Genomic DNA, 22,996 nt, shown 5'->3' on the forward strand with positions numbered 1-22,996 from the left:
GGGTTCTGGGGATGGGCTATATCTTTCCCCCTCAGCCTGGTGGGGGGGGGGGGGCGCTCCCGGGGAACGAGCTGGTGCTGTTTCCTCCCTAGCGCTGAGGGTCAAGGGTACAGCCCAGGCTGTGTGGGTTCATCTGGAGCTGGTCTTGGAGCCACTAGGGCCCTCTGACCCCAGGGCACATCTGCTCCTCTCAGGGCCTGTGGGCAGGGAGGAGCCTCAGCTCGGCTCACACCCCAGGCAGGCATGTGTTTGTGCTGCGGGTGTTTGTGTGGGTGCGGGCGGGACATGTCAGGGCCCGTGGTTCTTCAGGGACCTGTGTCCCATTACATGTTACGTTCCTGGGTGTGTCTTCGCCTATGTCCATGCTGTCAGCAACGGCCTGCCTTAAACCTTGTGGGCAATCAATGGAAGTTTGGGGAGCTGGATGTTCCCCTGTGTGAATGTTCCTCTGTATGTGAGCCTGGGTTTCTTTCATAATGCAGACCTGCAAACTCTAGGCTGGAATGAACTGTGGTGCTGTGATAGCTGCCAGTGTTACCACACGGAGAATTCGGCATGGCGGTGTGTTGGAGTGTGTGTCTCTATCAGATGGTCAGTGCCTGTTTGTCCTCTGTATCAAGAGGTCCGCGAGTGTGTCTGTGTGTTGGGGTGTCCGCCACCTGATGACTCTGTTTCCGTGTGTCTGTGTGTGTCTGCCTGGATGTCATTTTGTCAACGGGCACCTCTGTGCCGGCGTGTGTGCCTGCTGTCAGCTTGATTTCGGGGGTCTGTGTGTCCATGCATTCCCGCAAATGCTGGAGTTGTCTGTGGGGTTGAAATCTGTGCACAAACTGAGCACCCCTGTCCCTCAGTCCTTTCTCAGTCTCCCACCATTTCTGTGTTGAAGGCCTCCGGCTTCATGCGGTGAATGTGTGTGTGTGTGTGTGTGTGTGTGTGTGTGTGTGTGTGTGTCTATCAGCCCCCAGCCCCAGTGCCTCCAGCTCTGAGATCTGCCCTCCCACCCTCTCTCCCTGGACTGAGGTGGGAGCTGAAGGAAAGAGGGCAGTCAGGACCCAGGCACGGAGCCCACCACAGCCGGGAGCCGAGGCCAGGCTGCCACCAGGGCACTGCCTCAGCTTTCCTCCGAGCAAGCGGTAAGCCAGAGCCTCGGTTACATGTAAACACCAGCTGTGTCAAGACAGCGCAGCTTCTTCTAGGTCAACAGACAGCTGTGGGGTTGCTAGGCAACCGCCTGGCTCCCCCCCTCTATTAAGCCCCCACCTCCCACTGCTTCTACCTGCAAACCCTTTGCTGGCTCCCCCCACCCCGGGATACGGCCACGCCCCCTCCATGCCAATTAAGACAGCGGGGCTGAGAGGGTAGGGGGTCAAGGCTGCGTGAAAGGGGGGCTCTGGGACTGGGATTAAGGTGTGGGGAGGTGTAACCCTTCTGGTGCCGCTGTCCGCTGGCCCCCAGTCCTCAGCACACTCCTTCACGCTCCCCCCTCCTCACCCGTCAGACAAGGGCAGGACTGGAGGGAAGGTAACTGATGCCCCCCGCCAGAACTGGAGAGATGCTGGAAGCAGATGGAAAGTGAGGGGTGCAGACCGTATTAGCGATTGGTCAAGTCCCCTCCCCCTCCCCGTCAAGCCTGGGGAAGACTGGCTGGAGGACCCTCTGGCAACGAAAGGGTTAAATCCCCCCTTTATTTCCCCCCTCTCCCAGGATAGCCACCCCCTCCTAGCCACCCCCCCGACCCCCCGTTTCCAAGACAGCACCTGCGCTCCCAGCTGCCAGTGCCCGTTTGGTGCCCGTGCCCAGGCCAGGCAGCCCCCGCAGCGCCCCAGGCCCTCGCCCCGCGCCGCCTTTCACCCGGCCTGGGCCTCCTCTGGGGGTCCCGCAGCGTCCCCCGCATCCCCGAGCCTCCCGACCGCCCCAGGCCCCAGGCCGGCGGGGTGTGTTGGCTCTCGGAGTGGGGTGCGCGGGCCTAGCCTCGGGGCCGGGCTGAGCGGGAGGAAGGAGCGGGCGGAGGGAGCGGGCCGGGCCGGGGCAGCGCCCGCGGCCGCCCCATTAGCATGCGGTCGCGCCATGGCAACAGCCTCCCCCTTGCAGCGCCGGCCAGGCCGCCCCGGGCGCAGCGCGCACCTCTCCTCCCACAGGTGGCGGCGCGCGCGGGCCGGGCACGCTCGCGCGGGCACGCACACTCGGGGCGCCTGGGGGCGCCTGGGGGCGAGCCGTGGGCGCCAGGTGCGCTGGGCCGCCGGGTCCCCGCGCCCGCCGCCTGTGGGCGTGTCCCCAGGTGCTCCAGAGTGAGCCCCGGGGTGGGGGGGAGTGTACCTCAGGATGATCTGCTTGTGCCTGGGTGTGTCCCTCAGCGCGCCTGTTGTTCCTCTGTGTCTGGTTGTCCTTGAGGGTATTTGCCTGCCTGTGCTCATTTGCCTTCTTACTCCTGATTGTCTGTGGCTCTGAGTGTGACTGCCCCAGCGTAATTGAGTGTGTGTCTGCCTTTGTGTATCTGTGTTTCAGCGTGTGGTTGTGTCTGTCCTCTTTGTGCCTGTGTGCCTGTATGTTCCTTAAGGGGCGTGTGTGTGTTTATGTCCATGTGTATGCCCATGGCCCTGGGTTTTCCTCGGGAAGAAGGCCATGTGCCTGTGACTGTATATCCAGGTGTGCCTAGATGAGTATTTGTCAGTGTGTACGTGTGATTTCTTTGCACATGACCCTCGGTGTTTGGCATCTTTGTGTGTGGTGGGGCGCAGCTGTGTGTTGAACGGTGTACTTGTGTGTATGTCCTCCAGAACCTACTTCTCCATGTATGTCATCATGTGTTCCTGTAAGTGCCCCGAGTTTGTGTCCTGGAGGGTGGCTCTGTGTCCAGGAGCTCCTGGCTCTGTGCCCTCCTCAACTTCACTCCCTGCTGCCTGAGTGAGCCGACACCTGCTCCCTGAGCACTGGGCCCCCTCCTCCCACCTAGCAAGGACAAGGAAGGACACGGAGACAGAGGCAGGCAGAGAGGCAGAGACAGAGAGACTTGGAAGGGGACACAGAGAGCCAAGCAGGCTGCAGAGGTGGTGACCCAGAGTCATGTGATCAGCCTCAGAGCCCTACACACAGAAGAGAGAAACAGAGATCCAAGATTCAGACATTAGAGAGACCCAGAGTCACACAGAGACCCAGAGCACCAAGTCCGGAACTGCTGAAACAGACCAGAGATCAAGGATGTGGCTCCCCAGCCTCCCTCCCTCTCTTCCTCCCTTCCTCCCGCTCTAGAGTTTCCAGCCCCAGCTGTGCCTCCTCCACACACCCAACGCAGAATTCTCTTGGCCCTGAGAGTTTGTGCCCTAGGACTGGAACCCAGCCTCCTCCTGCAGCAGCTGGCTGTGCGTGTGTGCATGCGTGTGTGCGTGTGCACATGCACGCGAGTGCTCCAGTGTGCATGTGCTACCATCTGTGTGCTATTCTTGGCTGGTGCCTACAATTGCACACGGCCCTCCCAGGGCCATGGGCATACACACGGACATAACCACACACACACACACACAGCCCTTAAGGAACATACAGGCCCACAGGCACAAAGAGGGCAGACACAACCACACGCTCAAACACATATACACAAAGGCACAGGCACACACACACCTCCCCCTTCACATACACACACACTGTTGTCCACATTTTCCCTGGCCCAGATCATGCACACCTTCATACACATGCCACACAGTCAGCCACACTCATTCACACCCGGAAATATGCCCTCAGTCTCCCTGTCTCTCCTCATCTATACACAGGGCCAGAAGATCCACCATGCGCACAACAGGTCTCACCTTCGTAAGTTCCCCCAGCCTGCCATTCACCCTTCAGCAACCCCTAAGGGGTTGCTGAAGGGGTCCCCTGGCACCCACAGGGAAAGACAGAAGACCAAATGTGTCAATTCCATCAGACCACACACACAAAGGCAGGAACCCCATCTGTCTTGTTCACTGTTGTATCCCCAGGTGCCTGGGACAGTGCCTGGAATCTTGTAAATGCTTAAGAAATATTGGTTGAATGAATGTGTTCACATCGTGTCTCTAACAGTCACTGAGAGAACCCATGGTAATTTACAACCATTCAGTGAAAAAGACTTGACGGGTACCCTAGTGTACACACGAGAGAGCATTTTATGCACACCTTGGACAACACGTTAAATATAGGTGTGTGCACACAGGTGGCTGCTTGTGTGCAAACATTCAGCACAATAGCTAGATTCAAGGTTTTCAACTTTGGCTGCACATTGGAACCACCTGGGGAGCTTTTAAAAATCCCCATGTCCAGGCCCCACCCAGGCCAACAGATAAAATCTCTCTGGGGTGAGAACCACTGATCTAGATGAATGGACTCGAAAATGTTGACGTCAGGATTATTACCAAGAATGGGGGTAGTGCGGGTTTTCACTTTGAACAGTATAGTGAAGCAGACTCCTGAAGATCGCTTGGGTTTCAATGGTGGTGTCACTAGTTCCTCATTGAGATGTCTTTATAAGTGACCTGTCTGTACCTGAGTTTCCTGTCTGTAAAATGGGGATGATAATCACTACAATACAGCCTCATGGGATTGTCATGGGGATGGAATGAGTTTATAGATCTAGTTTAGAACAGTAACTAGTACATAATGTTATATAATTATTTCTTGACCTTACTTCTATTATTTAAATTTTTAATCACAGAATCAATGAATTTGGGGATGAATTTTATAAGCAAGTCTTTTTTCCCTTTGTTATGAAAAAGCAATGGTTCAGAGTCAGACTCTGGGTCAACCTACTTCTGCCACCTCCTGTGGGATCTTGGGACAGGTTACTTTGTTTCTCTGAATCTGTCTTCCCATCTGTAAATGAGGTGAATATTTTTCTCTACCTCAAAGATTGTCCTGAGGAGTAAAAAGCCTCAGGGAGGGCCTTAATAAACAGTGGCAAAATCCAAATACCTAGGAGCCAAGTTGCCTTGACGTACTCTGGGATCAGGTGTGGGACAGTGGCTGTGAAGGGCCAAACTTCTGAGCAGGGTCTCTGCTCCCCTTCCTTCAGAAGCCTGAGGGCCCAAGGGCCAAGAAAACCTTCCATCCCAAGGGCCATGCCCTTGGCCCTGGCAGCTCCACTTGAGTCTGCTCTCCAAATACACCTCAGGTCCCGCCCCCCTCAGCCCAGACTAAGCCACAGACCCTAGACTGAGACCCCTCCACTTCCTGAGCTCCAGGAGCCTCCTTTTCACCTTTCAAGGAGGCCCGGTCCTCCTCACCCAGCCTCCCGCCCATCCCGGAAACCACAAGGCCTTCTCTGGGTTCCATCCCTCTCTGGGCGCCCCTCTCTTTTCAGTGAAACCTCACCCCTCCTACAGAGCCCTCTTCAAGTTACAGAGCCCCCTTGCAGGGCTATAATTACCTCCCTCAACTCCCATTTCCTTCCTGGGCCACCCCTCCCCACCCCCACCCCAATTCCCGGGCACACCACCCTTCTGTGTCCTTCTTCCTCTCGCTGAGCCCCTACAATGCCTTCCACCGAATAAGCCCTCCACTACCCCCTTCCCCCTCGGCACCCCCCTCCCCCTGGCCCTCAGCCCTGCTCACCGGGGCCCCACCCTCTACCCAGCCTGCCCCACCTGGACAGCCTCCCTAGGTCTCCTCTGCTTCCTCAGCAGCCAATGAACGTACTCATTTTCTCCCTGCAGGCGACTCTTGGGGCTGAAAACAAACATCTCAAGGCCTCCCCCGCTGGTCCCTTTGAGGCCACCCACCCACCCCTTCCAACCAGCCTCCCCCCCGCCCCGCCCCCAGCCCTGGGGTGACTTTGTGAAAGCCTTCTTTCCTCCCCAAACAGACTAGTGTCTACTCCTCGTCGATCTAGCCACGTGCAGCTTCCATCCCTGGCTCTTTCCTCCTTTGGGAACTCCCTGGTTCTTCTGCCTCGTACCCTGGTCTCGGCCTCCAGGAAACCCTCGCCAGGTCTTACCACCCCTGCCAGTCCCACCCCACTGCAGCCTGATGCCTGGGTCCTCACTGTGCAGGAGGGTGAGTCTTGAGACTGCAAAGGAGGGGGGCTTGGTGGGAGAATGAACCTTCACATCCAGCACAGAGACTGAAGTTTTGGGGGCTGTTACTTGCCCCCGTCTGAACCCTCCGGCGTCTTCTTTCAGACAGGGATGCCCAGAAGTTGGGGGTTTATCTTCTTCTCTCAGATCGAGGGTTCCTCTGACTCTCCCAATGCCTGGGCCATGCTGGTTGGGTGGGGTGGGGGGCAGGTGGTATGGAGCTGTCCCTTGGGGGTCACCTTGAGCCTCAGCAGGGAGGGACACAGAGCAGAGCTTTAATATAAACTGGGGCTATGGGAAAAGCTGCTTGCTTAGGACCAAGCAGCCCAATGTGGGCATTATTTGGTCAAGGGCAGCCAAGAGCTCGTCAAGGTCAGGGGGTGGGACACAGTTCGCCCTGCCAGGTCTACCAGAAATAGGCTCAGGATTAGGAGTTTTCTTTTTCCAAAGTTTACAGAAGCTGGGAGGAAATCCAGACCTGGCCTTTGGGGTTCAGGGTGGAAAGACAGGGGAAGGCAGAAATGTTGGGGTCACTGGCCTAGTCAAACCCTGCAGTTTGCAAAGGCGGGTGAAGGTGTGCTGGGGCAAAAAAGTGGGAGAGGGGGGTGCTGGAGACAAAGACGACCCAGGCCTTAGGATAAACAGGGGACAGGCAAACAGGGGATGCTCCAGTCCTTGTGGGGAAACGGGGTGAACCACAAGGGTTCTTGCCCTTAGGATGGATTGAGTGTCTCAAAGACAAGTATCCTGAACCGGAATATAACTGTGGGGCCCAAAGGCTGGGGGGACACAGGACAAATGAAGGGGCTAGAGTCAGAGACCCAGGGCTGAGGATGGAGGGAGGAGGTCGAGAAGCAGGGGGGGATCCAAGACCTGATTTATAATGGGGGTTCCTCAGGGAGACGAAACCTAGGACTTGGGGGAGAATAGGGGTCTCAGAATCAGGGGAGACCCAGGACCTAAAGCAAAATGAAGCTATAAAAGGTAGACTCCTTGGACCTGGGACAGAATGCATCAGGGCCTAGGAAACTTTGGGGCTAAGACTGAGGAGCTCAGAGGCAGGGGAGACCCAAGGCCTGGTGTGCAAAGAGAGGGGCCCAGATGCAAAAGTGACACAGATGTCAGGCAGAAGGAAGAACTCTGAGGGAGGGAACGTGGCGGAGGTATTTCAAGTTCTTCAGGGATCCGGTGGACGGTGATGACCCCCAGCTGTCACACCCCTTCCATTCTGTCCACCCTCATTCACCCCCTTTCACAAGACACGAGGTTGTTTTTTTGTTTTTTTTGTTTTTTTTTTTTTGCTTTTTTTCATTTCTTTTTAATACAAACTTGGATCTTTGGGTGTGTCCTGCCAACAGAAAACAACAACAACAACAGAAGAGAAAACCCAAAAGAGTGAAAAATAAGAAAGAAAGAAAAAAAAAAAAGCTCCCGCAAGAGGTTCTTCTCCCTCCCCCCCACCATGCGAATTTGCACACCACGGGACCACAGCAGGTTTACAGAATGCAATATACAATCCACGATTTATAATAAAACAGTATATACAATAAATAGGATATTGTTCATTTTTGTCAAACGACCTGTAGATAAATTTCTCAGTGCATACTTGCAGGGGCTCTGGACACCATGAGGCCCCGCTCGCAACCTCTTGCACACGCGCGCGCTCTCTCTCTCTCTTTTTTTTGTCTTTTTCTAAAACTGTGTTTTGTTTTTTAAGTTTTGTACATTTTTAAAAAGTATTTACAATTGCTGGTTTTGTGCAGAAAGGGCTCACCTTCGGCTTCTGCGTGGAGGAGATGGACAAGGAGGGGTGGGAGCAAGGGACAGGGCTGCAGGGGGTGCGGGCGGGGGGTGGGCGGCAGGAGGCAGAGGGGCAGGCAGAGGAGGACGATGTGGACGCTGGGAGGGGTCTTGGCGTTGGTTTTCTGAAAGCTGCAAAGAAACACAAGAGAAGAGGCAGAAGTCAGTGGCAGGGACAGACTCTGAGCTCCAAGAACAGGGAGTCTAAGAGCAGGACCCCCCACCCAGTTCACCCAGAAGTGAACTTCCTTGTTTCTCCTCCCAGAAAATTCCAAACAGCCCTGCTCATGAAACTCTGGCCTGCTTCTAGCCTGCTTTGAGCTCAATTTCCCCACTGGTAAGATAGATGTGTGCCCAAGGCCCACACCACTGAGGGATAAAGGATGTGCTGGATAAGAAGGTGGAGTTTCAGGCAGAGCAACCTGTTAAGAACTCGAGCTCCTGAGTCAGACACAGCTGAGCTCAAATGCTAGCACCTCCATTTCATAGCTCTATGACCTTGGGCAAGTCAGTGGATCTCTGCAGGCCTCAGTTTACTCATCTGTAAAAAGGGGATAACAGAACTATCCTGTGTATTTGTTGGGAAAATTCAGTGGTTTGAGGCAGATTACACCTAGTCCATAAATGCATCATAAGTGATACTAATTAGCACGAGTCATTATACTCTTGGGGCCCGGGCCAGCTAGGCTCTCCAAGTCTTAATTTCCTAATGTAACAGTAAGTTTAATAATTCCTCCTACTGAGGCTGTTCTGAGGAATGACATAATGGGAAGACAAGGCCCTAGCACAGCACAGGTGTGAACTGCGGCTTTAATTTCTTCCGAATCCAACCTTCTCCCCATTCCCTACCACTGCCATTCTGTTCCTTACAGAGGTGAGGTGATGAGGAAGTCTGTCAGAATAAAGGAAAAAAGACAACAATAGCATCTGTGTTGCCTGCAGCCCCTGCCTTCCAGAAGCTCAGAAACTTCCCCAGTCCCTACAATCATCAGACACTAGAGATATGAAGTCACCCACTTCCCTAGATGGTCCTAATTATGTTTGCAGGGCTCTGGGGACCTGATTTCCTATCCAGACCCCCAGCTTTGCTGCGGTGAGCAGGAAGATGTCCAGTGGGGAAGAGGTGATATTCTCAAGACCTCTAGTTACTAGCCTGGCTCTTTTGGGGCTCCATCTTCTCAGAGCCCTAAAATTCACATCTCCTATACTTGGTGAGTGAAATGCCACTGAAATTAACGGGCAGGCGTGGGGGGTGCTAGAACCACCTTTTGAGACTCCTCAGGGAGCCATCCCCACCTCCCCCCACCACCAGCAGCCACTGAAAGCCTTTCCTCTCTTGTCCTGTTTCTTGGCTTCCCTTTCCAATGGGGCCACATTTAAATTCTGCTCAGCCCCGGCTGCTGTCTGCTGGGCAGTCAGCCCCGGGGAAGACTTTTGTCCTGAGGCTGGACTTGCCAGGACTCCCCTCAAGGGCCAGAGGAGCCAGGTGGACCCCTGGGAGGTGGGACAGAATCCCATCCTGGTGCATCAGCCCAGGTGGCTTGCAGAGGCGTGAGTGGGAGGGCTGTGTCTTTGTCAGGCTGTCAGGTCTCCTGCTGGTGAGAGGAGGATGGAAAATTAGCCGTAGGGGTAAGAGGTGTGCTTGTTAGGGTGACAGGTGTATCACAACTGGAGTGATGGGGACCAGGGATGCAGTTGGGGTGGGTGCCAGTACTCCAGTTAGGGGAGTGATAAACGGGGTGGGGGGAACAGGTTCTGCTGGAGGGCTGGGGGCATCTATCTGTAAGACAGCTTTACTGCAGTTGAAGAACAGCTGCCAAGCTAAGGAACGGCCGCTGGGGTGACAGATATGGTGTACTGGGGTGACAAGTGAGGGGGAGATTCAGGACGAGCAGCTCCAAACCACTTAACAAGCAAACTGTACCGAACCCCAGCTTCCCCTGCTTCCCCTGCGGGCCCCAGGGCAGGCTGGGAGCCTCTGCACAAATCCCTGTCGCCCCCGCCCCCCTCCAGCCCTTAGCCACTGCCAGTGACCCTCTCCAAGCCAGGTCTCCATGGTGATCTCAGCCCAGCAGGCAGCTCCTGCCAGAACCATTCCCGTGGTGCCGGCGGCCAGGCAGCGGGGAGGCTTTCTCACCCTCTGCTAAGCCACCGCTGTCTCACCTTCCTCCTCCCACCGCCCTCCCCAGCTTTCATGACTTGGCCAGAATCTGGGGGATGGTGGGGGGGGTGGGGGATGGGGAGAGAATCAAAACCAGAGGCTTCTGAGCCAGGAAGGCAGAGTGCTGTGGCCATGTAGAACCTTGACCTCACTAGGTGCGACTCGCCCCGGCCCAGAAGCAATGCTGCTGGGCTAGGCGGCCCAGAGCTGGGCACTGGGGACAAAAAGAGGAAGACGGATCTGGTTCCTGCTCAGGAGGGGCTCCCAGGGCAGAGAAGGAAGCAAAGCAGACCCCCAAACCAGAGGATCACAAGGCAGGGAGATGGGGGTACGGCAAGAGAAGTCCTGGGGGGCTCAGGGAACACACCTCACCCAGCTTTGGTGGGAGAGACTGACTCTTCCAACTCGCTCGGAGCAGGGCGCCCAGCACACGCGGGGGTCAATGGTATACAGGGACTGAATGACGGAGCTGTGACTGGTCTACGTCCAGTGGGGGAGTCAAGGTCCAGCTCAGGTCTTGCACACCTCCAGACGCCTCCTCAGACCACCCTGTTACCATAGCTACTGAGGCACTTGTCATTCCCTTCCGAGCTCCTCCTGGGCATCCCGATGCCAGCACGCGGCTAGCGCCCCAGGACACCGGCCGTTGTTCACGAGACTTAACCTTTGAGTACCTCCATAATGAAGGGCTGCAGAGCTATATTCCACGGAGCCTGGTGCTCCAGCAGTTTTACCTGGTCTGTGGGGCCAGGTCTCTCAGTGGCCTCTGCCTGTCAGTGGGGGCTGGCACTGGGGGCACCAAGGGAGAGCTGAGTTGAGCAGGAATTTAAAATGCTGAAGACCACGGATAAACCAGGTTGTCCAGAGATCTGCTCTCCCTGGCAAAAGGAGCACACGTTCGTGCATTCACTCAAGCAAACCAGCGGAGAGGTAGTCTAAAATATAGCCCCACCTTCGAGTCTCTACCCTCCAGAAAGGGGGGTCTCAACATCAAATATGACAGTGGAACAGAAGGCAAAGAGTGTGTGAGAATTTGAGAGACTGATGTGCTGTGTGACCTAGGTCAAGTCCTTGCCCTCTCTTGGCTTCAGTTTCTATACAAAATAAGGGGGTTGAACAGGGAATGGGGAAGATCTTTAGGCACTGAGATAATGTGCCAAAGACAAGGGGGTCAGAGACAAGCCACAGCTGCCCAAAGGTGATCCATCCCCTGAGGTTTTCAGGCAAAGTCTGGCCTGTGAGTCCCTTAAATGTGGAGAGGACACTGCCATCAGGAGACCCAAAGCACACCTGGCAGATGGGGATACCCTCAGCTAGGCTGGACCCAGACACTGATGAGGGATGAAGCTTCCAACGGGCTGGGTAGGCTGTGGCGTGGGTGGGTGTGGCTCTCCCTGCTCCAGAGTTTTTCAGAATCCACCTACCAGTGACCAGAGGCATTCCTTCAACGCCAGTTCTGCCAGTCATTCCCTCTTTAGGGACCCTCCGTTGCTTCCCCCACCGCTGGGCACACGGAGGGATGCTAGTGAGACAAAGTGGGGTTTACATCCATGGCTGCCCACCCAGCTTGTGTGGCCTTGTGTGTATCGCTCACCTCTCAGAGCCTCACACTCCTTACCTGTCCTGGGAGGAGGTTATATATGTCCCCCTAACACCCATCTCTCTTCCCAACTGGAGATGCCTGTGTCAGGACAGGTGTCACCCACAGGTAATGTGTTGGGTATGCAACTGAATGGAAGCTGAGAAGTGGCAAGAACCTGGACCTGGGTGATCCCAAGGGTCCTCTCTGGCTCTTTGTTTCTGTGATTTCCTGCCTGGATGGCTGGGCGAGTCCCTCTTCCTCTCTGTAAACTTGAAGGGACTGCACTTGGAGAACTCCAGGAGCCTGGTGAGCCATGAGAGTTGGAACTGGTTTATTTACACACCCCACCCTTGCTCCATCCTTGGGAGCGTATGTGGTAACAGCGGGGTTGAGAGAAACCAGCTCATGTCCATGCCCCAATGCCTAACCCTTTCTCTCACAATTCTCCCTGGTCTACATGCCCTTCTTTGACTCAAGGGGGGAAAAAAAAAAAACACAAACCCTGACCTCAGAAATGTCCCAGGCACAATGAGACACTAAGGGGACAGTGCACAGAAATGAGTAACCCGCCTAAAGGAGCTGATGGCACAGTGAGGAAGTCATTCCCAGGAGAAGCTGTCACAGATGCATAAAAGGCTGCAGATTAATTGCGCCTGCGAAGGATCCTGGAACGCTTCTTGGAGGAGGTGGTGTCTGAGTGAAAGATAGGAACTGACAGGTGGGAGATGGATGGTGGCTAGGAAAGAGCGGCCCAGGCCAGGGAACAGCCAACAGCAAAGAGGCAGGCACGCTGGGGAAAGCTCTCTCCAGACCCCACAGTCTAGGGCTGGGAAGGGAGGCTGTGTGAACAGGAAGTTGGGGCTGAAGAAGCGGCCTCGAATGCCTAGAACACTAGGATAGGAGGCTGAAGGGCTGAGAATGCAATCAGAAGGTGTTAAGCAATGAAGCCACAAGAGCAGATATGTCTGAATCAATTCATCCAGTAAATATTCGGGAGTGGGGAGCTGTCCAGACACAGCATCCCACAAAGCTGAAGGATATTTGGCAGCCACAGTGGGGGTATGGGCTCCTGGGGTGGAGAGTGGGAGGATATTGGGGCAGAGACCTGCCAGGTGCTGGCTGGGCTGACCCAAGTGGCTGAGCCAAGGTTATTGCTTCCGAAGCCTCGAGTTTGTTCAAGACCCATTTTGCTGCCCCGCCCCCCGCGCCAGCTCTTCCTGCCAGTCCTGCCCCTGGTTCAAGAGGGTGGTCTCTAGTAGGTCTGGTGGGAGCGTCTTAGTCCCTCCCTTGGTGAGTGATGCCCAAGTGGGTGCTTGTAATGAACACCCATTTAAAGGCTGCAAACTCCATGAGGGCAGGATACTGCTCATCTTGTTCAGTGGCTCCTTTAGTACCACATGCAATGCCTGGCCCAGGCCAGGTGGTTCGTGTGGGCTGAACCCAGAGTTAACCTACTTTCTCCTGCCCTCCGGCACCAACGGAGGGCACTATGGTAGCCAAAGTTAGAAGACAAAGTGACAAGGAAATCTTTTTTTTCAGATGATCTGGACTGAGACAGAAAACTGGTGTGGATAACTATGTGGAGAGAGTTTCCAGCCGACCTGGATCATGCAGCAGTCTGGGTCCTGTTGCCCATCAGGCTTTAGGTCCGCTGGGGTGGGACCTGTGACTCACCTTGACTCTGGACCCCCCCAGGGAGGACTCAGCCCCATTATTAAGGCATGTAACCAGGTGGTATTTCACAGCCTCCCAAACCCAAAGGCCCCAAACCTACACTAGAATACCAGCTCCTTCCCAGGAGGGAAGCGGGGAGAGCAGGTGAAGGAGGGCTGGCTACAAGAGTCCTGAGCTTGGAGAAAAGGGTCAGAGGTGTGTGATTCACACACACTGTGAGGAGGGATGTTATTCACTCATCTACCAACCACTGATTACGTGCTTCCTGCGTGCCAGGGACTGGGCTAAGTGCTTCACGGGTAATCTCATTTAATTCCCACAAGAGACGCAGTGAGGTGACATGACTCACCAGGTCACATGGTTGGGAAGGGATGGAATCGGGCTCTGCACAGAGGCCCGTCTGCACCCACAGGCCTGCTCCCAGCCACCACCCTCCAGCCTCCTTGGGTTCTTCCGGGTCCGCAGGGATGCGGGGAAATGGGAGAGGAGGGGCCTGAGAAGGCATGCTCACGGAGAGATTACATTTCCAGGAAATAAGGGCTCAGAACAAGAAGGCCTGGCCTGAAAATGGCTGCAGGAGAGGCGAGAGATAGGCCGGGAGTAAGGACAGCCCCAGACAGTGGGGAGAGGAGCCCGGGCAAGCCTGCCTGACCCGAGGTGTGGGCCTCTTGCTCAGGGCCAGAGGCAAGATCAGGTGACCTCTTGAGGTTTCAAGACAGGGAGAGACAAAGCCCAGAGCGGTCAGGGCCTGGCCCAGGTCCGGGCATGCCTGCTGACCCTGGCTGGCTGGTGGCCTTGGAAGCTGCTTCCTGCCCCAGCTGGTATAACCTTGGAGGACCTGTGACATTTCTCTTGGCCTCAGGTCCAGACCCAAGAGGGAATGGGGAGGAGAGGGGGACTCGAGATCCCCGAACACCTTCGAGGGGCCCTTCCCACCCTCGCAGCCTGTCCCCAGGGTCTAGAAGGGGCTGATCTTCAGCTGTGAGGGCCCAAGGCGGAGCCAGTCTGTCTGGCTCTGCGTTCCATCTAAGGGACTAGAGATGTTTGCAGGCTCGGGCGCCCCCCGCCCCCCTCCCTCTCTGTCAGCTCAGCTCCCAGACGGTCAGGTCCCACATTCCCCACTCTGGTTCCTCCCAGCTTTCTTCTTCTAACTCACATGGGGATGTGACCTGCCCCTGCCCGCACTTTCCTCTGCCTGGAATCGCCCTTCCCCCAGTCTCTTGTGTGTCCACATCTTGCCTATCCTTCAAGGTTGAGCTCAGATGCAGCTTCTTTCACAGAACCTCAAAATCCGTTTAAAATGTCAGACCCAGAAAGAGCTGTGGGGAGCATCCAACCACTCCGTCATTTTGCAGGTGGGGAATCAGGGGCGCGGGGGACCAGCGAGGCAGAGTATCCAGGATCGGTGAGGGTGGGGAGCTGGGTTCAAATTCCGACTCTGCCATTTCCTACCCGTGGATTTCCTGGGCAAGCTTCGGAGCTGCGCCTGCGTTCCGAGAGATTTGACTCACTGATGGAAGAGGCAAGTACCCCGACCCCTCAGGCTATTGTGAAGGGCCAGCGAGGCTGTGTTGTACAAACGGCCCAGCACGAATACACATCCCTTTTCTTACCAAAGGGACAGAGAGGTGACTTCGGGCCGTGGCCCGCCTTCCTGGTGCACGAGGTTTGCTTTTCCCTACCATCTCACACCCAGATGCTTGAGGCTCTTTGTGGGCTTGGGTTAGCTTCCATGGGCCCTCAAGGACACGGGCTGTGCCTGGCATGGGGACAGGCATCGGAGGGTAGGTGGGGGTGATGCTCAAGATGTGAGGTTGAGCTCAGTGACTTCTCCCGCACCCGGCCCTGGGTCTTAAGGGCTTGCTGCCCTGCTGGTGAATCAGTGTCACTGTCCTCCTCGTTTAAGCCCTCTGTTGACAGTGACACTCCCTCTGTTAACTCTTCTTCCTCACCGTTCTCCTTCCTTGCATCCCCAACACTTCCTCACTCCCCACAATGCTTTTAATCAGTCCTTGGCACTGGGAGCGGGGGTTGCCCGAGATGAGGGCGGATGTGCCATCTTGGATGAAGAAGGGGGGACAGCCCTCCCGCCATCACGGTCTAAGCCAGCAACCACTGCTTGCCTGAGCTACCGCAGCCGGTCTCCCTCCTCCAGCACCTGCCTGCTCCGCCGCCGCGGTACCTCCGCTCAGAACCGTTCAGTGGTTTCCCATTTGTCTTGGAACAAACTTCAAATTCCTTCCAGTGGCTGCATGATCTGGCCCTGCCTCCTCACCCCGTCATTAGCGTTACTGTCTTCCTATCAGGTCGTCAAAGCTGAGGTGCTTTTTTGGCCTCCGGGCTTTACCCACTGCTGTTCCCCCTGCCCCGAATGCTCTTCCCCCATCCCTATCTAGCTGACGCCCCCTTATCTTTCAGGCATCAGCTCAGCACCTGGCCAGCCGGCTGCAGATCTTTATAGCCTCCTAGCTTTTATTCTCTTGCATGGTCCTTCCTCTGGCCATAATTACCAAATGCTTTGTGTTCTTCTGTTTTCCCATCTTTCCCTCTAAACTGGAAGCCCCCTGAGGACCAGGGGCTCACTGTGGTGTTCACTGCTGTGTCCCCAACGCCTGGCAGGCAGTGGGTGTTGGACGGATGTCTCTGGAACAACTGAGTGCCTCGGTCTGAGGACTAGTGCTGTCAACTCCCAGCTCTGAGTGGGGAGCGGGCCAGAATGTGGGGCTGGATGGCGTCCCAGTTCCTCCTGCGTTCAGGCCTCGCTGGGTGGTTCCATTATGTATCTCACTGAGCCGTGACCTGCCCAATAACCCAGCCCCCACATCGGTTTATTTTCCCACCCAGAGCCCGCGAGGAAAAGGTTTTCAGATTATTTCACATTTTCTGGATTATCCACAAGACATCTTCCCTCCAGTGAGAAGGATCAAGAGTTTGACATTTTAAGCCCTAAGCAGCTTCTCCCTGGCCTGCTTCAGATCTGTGACTCTGCCGCGTGCAGTGAGGTGCATGGGGAATGGAAGGCCATTTTAATCTTGGTTTGGCTTCATTATGAGGAAAAATATGCTGCCCCCAAGAAAGTCTGGTCCATTCTCTATGCCATGCAGAGTTTCAAGAACCCAAAAGATTACCAAAGTCAATTTCCTTGAACAGATGGGGAAAGAGAGGTTCAGGGGGTGGTGAGGAGGAGGGGTAAAAGCTTGGTCAAGGGCACGTAGCAAGTTGGCCAATTGAGGAATGGTCTTTCCCCAGGCTTCCTGACTCCCACGTGCTGCCCTTTGCCATCTCCATGCACCAAGGGAGCGGAGGTCAGGCGGAGAGAAGGTAATAAGTTTCCACTGACATGACTTCAGGACCCTGAGTCACCTTGGCCTTGAATGGCCTTCCCCAAGCAGGGATGGGGCTTTCCAGAAGCCCTGCCATTCCTTCTCCAGGAACAGACATTCCCAGGAGGCTGCAGCAGTCACAGAGGTGTGAGGTGGGGTGAGAGGCTCAGACAGACCCCCAGCCCACTCCATCACTATGCACCATGTCCAGGTCAATTCTGCGACAGGTCTGTTCCAAAAGGAGGAAATGAAGGGCCAGTTATAGCTGCATTTCTGGAGCAGACTGTTCATCAAGAAAATGATTCCTTCAACTCTGTCCCTTTAAGACCATTTTGGGGGCATTTCCCCCTCTTTTATTTTCTTTTTCTTGAACACAAAATCTTAAAGAATACTGAAGGAGGTGATAGTACCTGATAAAACAATATCTAAATACCTAACAATACTTAACTGAATTCTTAAGGAATGAATTTGGTTTCAGGAAAGGGCCTGGGATTTTTTAGGTAGGAAACATCCTACCTGGGGACAGACCCACTAGCTGGAGGCTCCCAGACAGTGATATCCCAATACCCTTGTGGAAGAACAGCTTCTGGGGTACCCTGTGAGGCCAAAAAAGGACATCCTAGCCACAGCCTCAGCCTGGCCTTTGTCAGACTGCATCTTAAATTAAATGAAGTTCCCAAGGAGACAAGGAAGCCTGCAGGATCAGGATCCTGGATGGGCCTTCGTGGGTAATTATCCAACCTGCTTTTTCCTTCATCTGTCTCATGCAGAGTGATGCAAACACCCTCCCTTACAAGAGGTCAAGTGATGAGTGTGTGCTGGGACTCAGGTGGTCCCTGCTCAGAACTGAGCATGGCTAAGGGGAATGGACACCTGATGAACCAAACCAGATGGCCCCATCCAGTCTTCGGTCCTCCAGCCATTTCAGTAATGGGACCCCTGAATGTCTAAGCCCCATCCTGGGTTCCCCACCCAAGCACTCACCTCCTCCCTAAGACTGTTCCAAAAAAAAAAAAAAGACCGTTCCCAACAGCTAATGCCAGACTCCCTGAATCCCAACTCCCTGTCCTGTTGTCGGGTCCCTAATCTTGCCCTCGAGTCCTTCCGGCTTGTGGCTATCCTTCTGCCCCCTGCCCAAGCTCTAATGTCTTCACGCCTCCCCAGCCCCAGCCCCCCGGTTTCTTCTGCCCACTGCACCCACATCCTCAGACTCACCCAGGAACAAAACCTCGAGGTCCAGTCGGCACTTCAGTTGGCACTACAGGGAGGTGACGGTGAATGTGTCCTCAGGATGAGGTTCCGCCATGGGCCCCAGGAAGCCGCTCTTGGGGCCCCCACCCAGGCCGGGATGCGCCTGCGGCATAAAGCCTGGATACCTATAGGCGGTATCCTGCAGGGGCAGCAGCGAGTCCCTTGGCACGGGGGACAGGGTCAAGTCACTAAGAAGTGGGCAGCCATAGCCAGCAGCGGCTGCAGCGGGGCCACGGGGTGGGCCGGGCGGCCGGGCCATCTCCAGCGGCTCCTTGTCGGCCTTGGGTGTGGCCGGTGGGCTAGCCAGGTGTGGGGCACTGAGGCACGCGGCCTCCGTCCTGCCCAGGAAGTCAGCCAGCAGCCCTGAACCCACCTTGCCTTCGTAGGGTGGGCTGCGGGCAGCTGAACCTGGCGGGTACCAATACGCTGTACCCTTGCAGCTGGGGGAGTCGTAGTGAGGCTGGCCCAGCGGCAGGTCCCGGCAGCTCAGGTGGGCTTGGGCTGCAGCCGCGTGGCCCAGGCTGGCCCCCTGGAGCCCGTGCTTGAGGGGCTCACAGGCAGCCAGCTTTGTGGGCGGCGGCCGCAGCTCTTCCTTGAAGCCCAGGGTGGGTGAGCAGGTAGGCGAGTATGCCTTCTGCAGACCTGCATCAAACACCGTGGGCGGGTGGGCCAGCGGTGGGAAATGCTTGCCATCCAGCTCAGGGGCACCCAGGCTAGGCGAATCGCAGTGGAAGCCTTGGCCGAAGGTGCCATCGGATGGCGTGGATGGGTTCATGGAGTAGGGTCCCATGAAGTCACAGGGGTCTCGCTCGCCCACACTGAAGGCCCTCGATTGGGAGGGCAGCGGGGACATGCTGCTGTCCCCACTGTAGTAGTCCAGGCCGAGGTCTGGGCTGTCCTGGAACAGGGGGTTGACGGGCTGCGGCTTGGGGATGAACTTGGCTTTGGCCGCCGCCCCACCCCGCTCCTTCTTGGCCGAGCAGGCGCCACCGCCCCGGCCACCCCGAGGCTGCCGGGGCCCGGTGCTCCGTTTGGACGGGTAGCCCGAGGCAGTGGCCGAGGCGGACGACGGGAAGCCCAGATGCGAGGCCTCGAACAGGTCCACCTTCTTCCGCCGGCCACGGCCAGGCTTGGAGCTGCTCTGGAAGAGGACGCTCTGGTTCCAGTTGTAACCGGGGGCGGACGAGGCCTCGTTCCAGTCCATCATCAGTTTCTCCAGGCTGGACAGGCTCGACTGGCCCTCGCTGCTCGAGGCCTCGCTGTTGGCACGCCGGAAACCGCCGCCGACCGGCTGATTGAATTGGGTGCTGTCGGAGGAGGACTCGGAGAAGGTCTCGGACACGGCTGTCTGCTGCTTCACCTTCTGCGGGGTGTAGTTGGAGATGTCCAGGATCACGTTGGGCTCGCTGACATGGCAGTCAAAGCCGGGATTGTAGAGCTGACTGAAGGCCTCTGAGGCCCAGTCCAGGCCTCCGTAGCCCTGCCGGAAAGGCCACTGAGAAGCCCCCGCAAACTGCCGACAGTTCTCAGGCGAGGGCTGGAAGGACGAGGACGACGAGGAGGCGGCGGAGGTGGCAGAGGCCGTGGTGCCCTTGGGCACCATGTAGCCGCCGGGCGAGACCGTGCTGGCCCGGCTGTCACAGCGCAGAGGTGTGGGGGCTGAACCAGAGAAGGGGGCCCCCTCGGAGCTGTTGAAGAAGGAGGCCTTGCTTGGTGGCAGGCAGGGGCCACCGGTAGGCGGTGGGGCATAGCCGGCGCTGTGGGCGCTGCTGGGTGAGGCAGGTAGGCTGTTGCCGCTGCCATATGCAAAGCTGCAGTCCTTGCTGTTAGCGCAGTCCTGGCCCGTGAAGGGCTTAGCCGGGGCAAATACGCTTTGTCCAGCCCCATAGCCGCCGTACTGCGGGGGATAGGTGTTGGCGGGCGGGTGGGTGGTAGGTGAGCGGGCCACGGCAGAAGGCGGGGGCGCCAGCTTGGGGAAGGTCTCTGCAGCCCGGCAGTCTGAAGTGGCCGGGGTGAGCCCATAGCTCGCTGCCCGCCCGGGTGGGAAAGTCTGGCGAGCGGACAGCACCGGCTGGAAGGAGGGCTCAGCCCCAGCCCCGCCACTGCCCACGGCTACTGGGCTGGCCTTGGCTCCCCGGCTGGGAAAGGTGGCCAGGCCCCGCTGGGCAGGCAGGGCGCTGGTGGGGGGCCCTGCGTAGGTGCCTGATGCCTTCCGGGACTCGGGCCGAGAGGCCGAGAGAGCAAAGTCCAAGAGGTCGGAGGAGTCGTCGGAATCGAGCAGGGAGCGGAAATAGCCGGTGAAGAGGTTTTGGCGCTCCTGGCTGAGCTCGGCCTGGCCCGCGGGCGCGGCCGCGCTGTAGTAGCTGCCACGGCCTGAAGCCCCGCTCTCTAGCCCAGTGGAGGCAAAGGCCCGGGCCTCGGTCCCCTGGAACCCACAGTTTCGGCCAGCCTGCCCGCCTGGGTGCCCGTGGTGAGGGGCCCAGCCGCCACCCTTGTCCCCGGCCCACTCAGTGCCCGCCTCCCCAAAGCCGGGGCCGCTGGGCACCTGCTCTGGGAACAGAGTCCCGTTCTTCCGGGACCGCCTCTTGCGTTTGGGCTTCCCAGTTACGGCGTCTACCTCCCCCCGGCCTCGCTTGCGCGGGTGCCCCAGCTCAGTGAGGCCAGGGCCCCCGACCCCCGCGGCTGCCACGGCCACCACCTTCTTCTTCTTTCCGATGCCCTCAAAGAAGTCACTGAAGGAGCACCGGGCGGCCTTGGCTGCATGGCCCCCACCCCGGCCACCGAAGCCGCCTGCTTTGCCACCTCGCCGACGGAAGCCCTGCACGCGATGCAGGAAGTGGGAGATGCTCTGGGTGTCGGGCGCCTGGTGCACGGACTCGGGTTCGCTGGGCGTCCAGCAGCGGGGCGGGGAGCACCGCCCGGCGCACTGACTCTGACGGTTCAGGAAGGCCAGCTTGGCGAGGACATCTGAATACTCGGCCTTGCTGTCGTTGGCGTCCGCCGCATAGGACGGCTGGGGGGACGCCAGCTTCTGCTTCCGCCGCCGGCGCTTCTTTACCTCCGGCATGGCCATGCTGGCTGCCGCCATGGTGGCCGCCTCGGCTGCCACCACCACCGGCTCCTTGGGCTTGCCGGGGCCCAGCAGCAGGTTCTTGGGAGGGCGGCCGCGCTTCCGCTTGAGAATGATGGGCATCTCGCCGGGTGGGAAGACCACCACCACGTTGCGGCCATTGTTCTTCATCTTCAGCAGCGGGGTGGGCTCGGCGGACACGCGCAGGCCCAGCTCCTTGCCCTCCACGCTCAGGCTGCTGCTCAGAGACGACACCTTGTACGTGGTCTTGTTCCGCCGCCCCAGGGACACGGGGATCTTGGCCATCTTCACCACCATGCGCCGGACGCCCCGGCACTTGCCTTTGCGGGGAGGGACCACCGGGGTCTGGGAGGCTTCGGGCTCCAGCTCCGGGACGGGAACTGGCCCGGGCAGGGCAGGAGGCGGTGGAGGAGGCGGTGGGGGTGGCTCGGCCAGTGCGGCGGCCAACCCGGTGGGCATAGGCAGGGGGAGCAGGTGGCCCTCGGGGCCGGCATCTGCCTTGCGTCCCCGTCCGGCTTTCCGTCGGCGACACAGGATCTTTGGCCTATCGGTGCGCCGCAAGGCGTATTTGGGGTGACCCTCAGGCCCCGGAGGGCCATGGGGTGAGCACAAGTCCAGGCGCAAGGGCTCGGCCAGTGGGCAGGGTCCCAGGGGCTGCTGGGGCTCCAGGCGGCGGCCGGGGACGTCAAGCAACTTGGGCAGGGGGTCAAGTGCCTGCGGGTCAAGCAGCTGCGACTCCAGGGAGTCGGGCAGGGTGTCCAGAGCCTGTAGCGCCAGGCTCGGCAACCCCAGAGGATCAGCCAGGGGCTGCAGGGGCGGCAGCTCCAAAGCTTCCCCGAGCGGCTCTAGAGCCTGCGGGTCCAAGAAGCGGGGTTGGGGGTCCAAGAGCTGAGGCTCGGGCTCAGGCGATGGCGGCTCGAGGGCCTGGGCCTCCAGCAGCTGGGCCTCGGGGCAAGTGAGAGAGGCCAGCTCACTAAGGATGTCGGCGTCAGCGAGTTCTGAGTAATCGGGCCCGTCGGGCTCAGGCTCGGGTGGCAAACCAGTGGCCGCGGCCGTGGCTCCGGGACTGTGGCCTTGGCCGGGCTGGGGGCTGTCCTGAGGCTCAGGCTCAGGCTCGTACAAGGGGTGGCTGGGCCTCTCGGACTTGGCGTGGGGGGTGGCCCGCTCCTCCGGGCTGCGGATGCTGTTGGCCAGGCTGGGTGAGGAGAAGAAGCTGTACTGCAGGTCCCCGGGGGGCGGGGCCGGGGGGCGGCTGAGCCGGAGACCACCACAGTCCAGGTGCACGCCGCTGTGCTGCAGGTCCTGGGAGAGCCGGGTCAGGTCCTTCATGATGTCGATCAGCTGGACCACTGGACGCAGGGTCGCCCGCCCGTTGTCCCAGCGCCTTCGGGAGCTGCTGCTGCTGTCTCCCGCGGGTGTGGGGCAGCGGGCCTGGGAGACAGGACGGGCCGCCCTTGGGGGCAGCGGGTCGTCCCCCTTGGCAAGGACTGGTGGGCGCCGGGTGCTGGGGTCCCGGCGTGGGGGTGGGCGCGGGTTCTCGGAGAAGGTGTGGGCGAAGGCCTTGTCGGGTGGGCTGGCGGGGGGCCGGGCGGGAAGCAGGGGCCGGGGGGTGGGGGGGCCGCCGGGGTAGTACTTGGGCTCCCGGAGGTAGTCAGGAGAGCTGCACACGGCACTGGAAGTCACCACCAGGCCCTGGGGCTTCACACGCATCCTGACCTTGTCCTCCGAGGGCCGCCGGGCGGGGCCGGGACTGACATGAGGGTGCGAGAAGCCGGGACCAGGACCTGCCGGGCGGGACAGGCAGCAGGTCCCTCCTTGAACACCCAAGCCCCCATCAGCTTCCCATGTCCCCCGTGGCCCCCTGCACCCCTCTCCTGAGTCCCCTCCTGAAGCCCAATCCCTCTGGTGACCCTCAGCATTTCCTAAGCCACCTTGTGCACCATGAACCCCCATGGGCCCCAGTTCTACTTCCTGACAGTGCACCCACTTTTGTCTAGACCCGGGCTAAGGACTGGGGGAGAATAATTCACCTGCTTTTGAGAGAGACGCTCATGAACGGGGTGGAGCAACCACTCC

The 22,996-nt window shown here is 58.2% G+C and overlaps 1 protein-coding gene and 1 long non-coding RNA gene across 7 annotated transcripts in view; one reads left to right on the top strand and one right to left on the bottom strand.

Moving 5' to 3' along the window:
* The first annotated feature begins 605 nt into the window (after positions 1–605).
* LOC122698423 lies at positions 606–6,018 on the top strand. Its single transcript, XR_006342331.1, has 2 exons — positions 606–1,133; positions 5,828–6,018. It is a non-coding gene; the product is annotated as an uncharacterized LOC122698423 (long non-coding RNA).
* Positions 6,019–7,359: 1,341 nt separating this feature from the next.
* AHDC1 (AT-hook DNA binding motif containing 1) overlaps positions 7,360–22,996 on the bottom strand; it is a 64,984-nt gene continuing 49,347 nt past the window's right edge. For all 6 annotated transcript variants that reach the window (XM_043909408.1, XM_043909406.1, XM_043909405.1 and 3 more), the window contains 2 exons: positions 17,794–22,704; positions 7,360–7,970 (listed from right to left, as the gene is read on the bottom strand). In XM_043909408.1, coding sequence (XP_043765343.1) covers positions 17,837–22,630 — 4,794 coding nt within the window. In that variant the 5' untranslated portion in view covers positions 22,631–22,704 and the 3' untranslated portion in view covers positions 7,360–7,970; positions 17,794–17,836. The remainder of the gene's footprint in view (positions 7,971–17,793; positions 22,705–22,996) is intronic.

The sequence above is a fragment of the Cervus elaphus genome, chromosome 8 (assembly GCF_910594005.1).
Source record: "Cervus elaphus chromosome 8, mCerEla1.1, whole genome shotgun sequence".
Taxonomy (NCBI): Eukaryota; Metazoa; Chordata; class Mammalia; order Artiodactyla; family Cervidae; genus Cervus; species Cervus elaphus.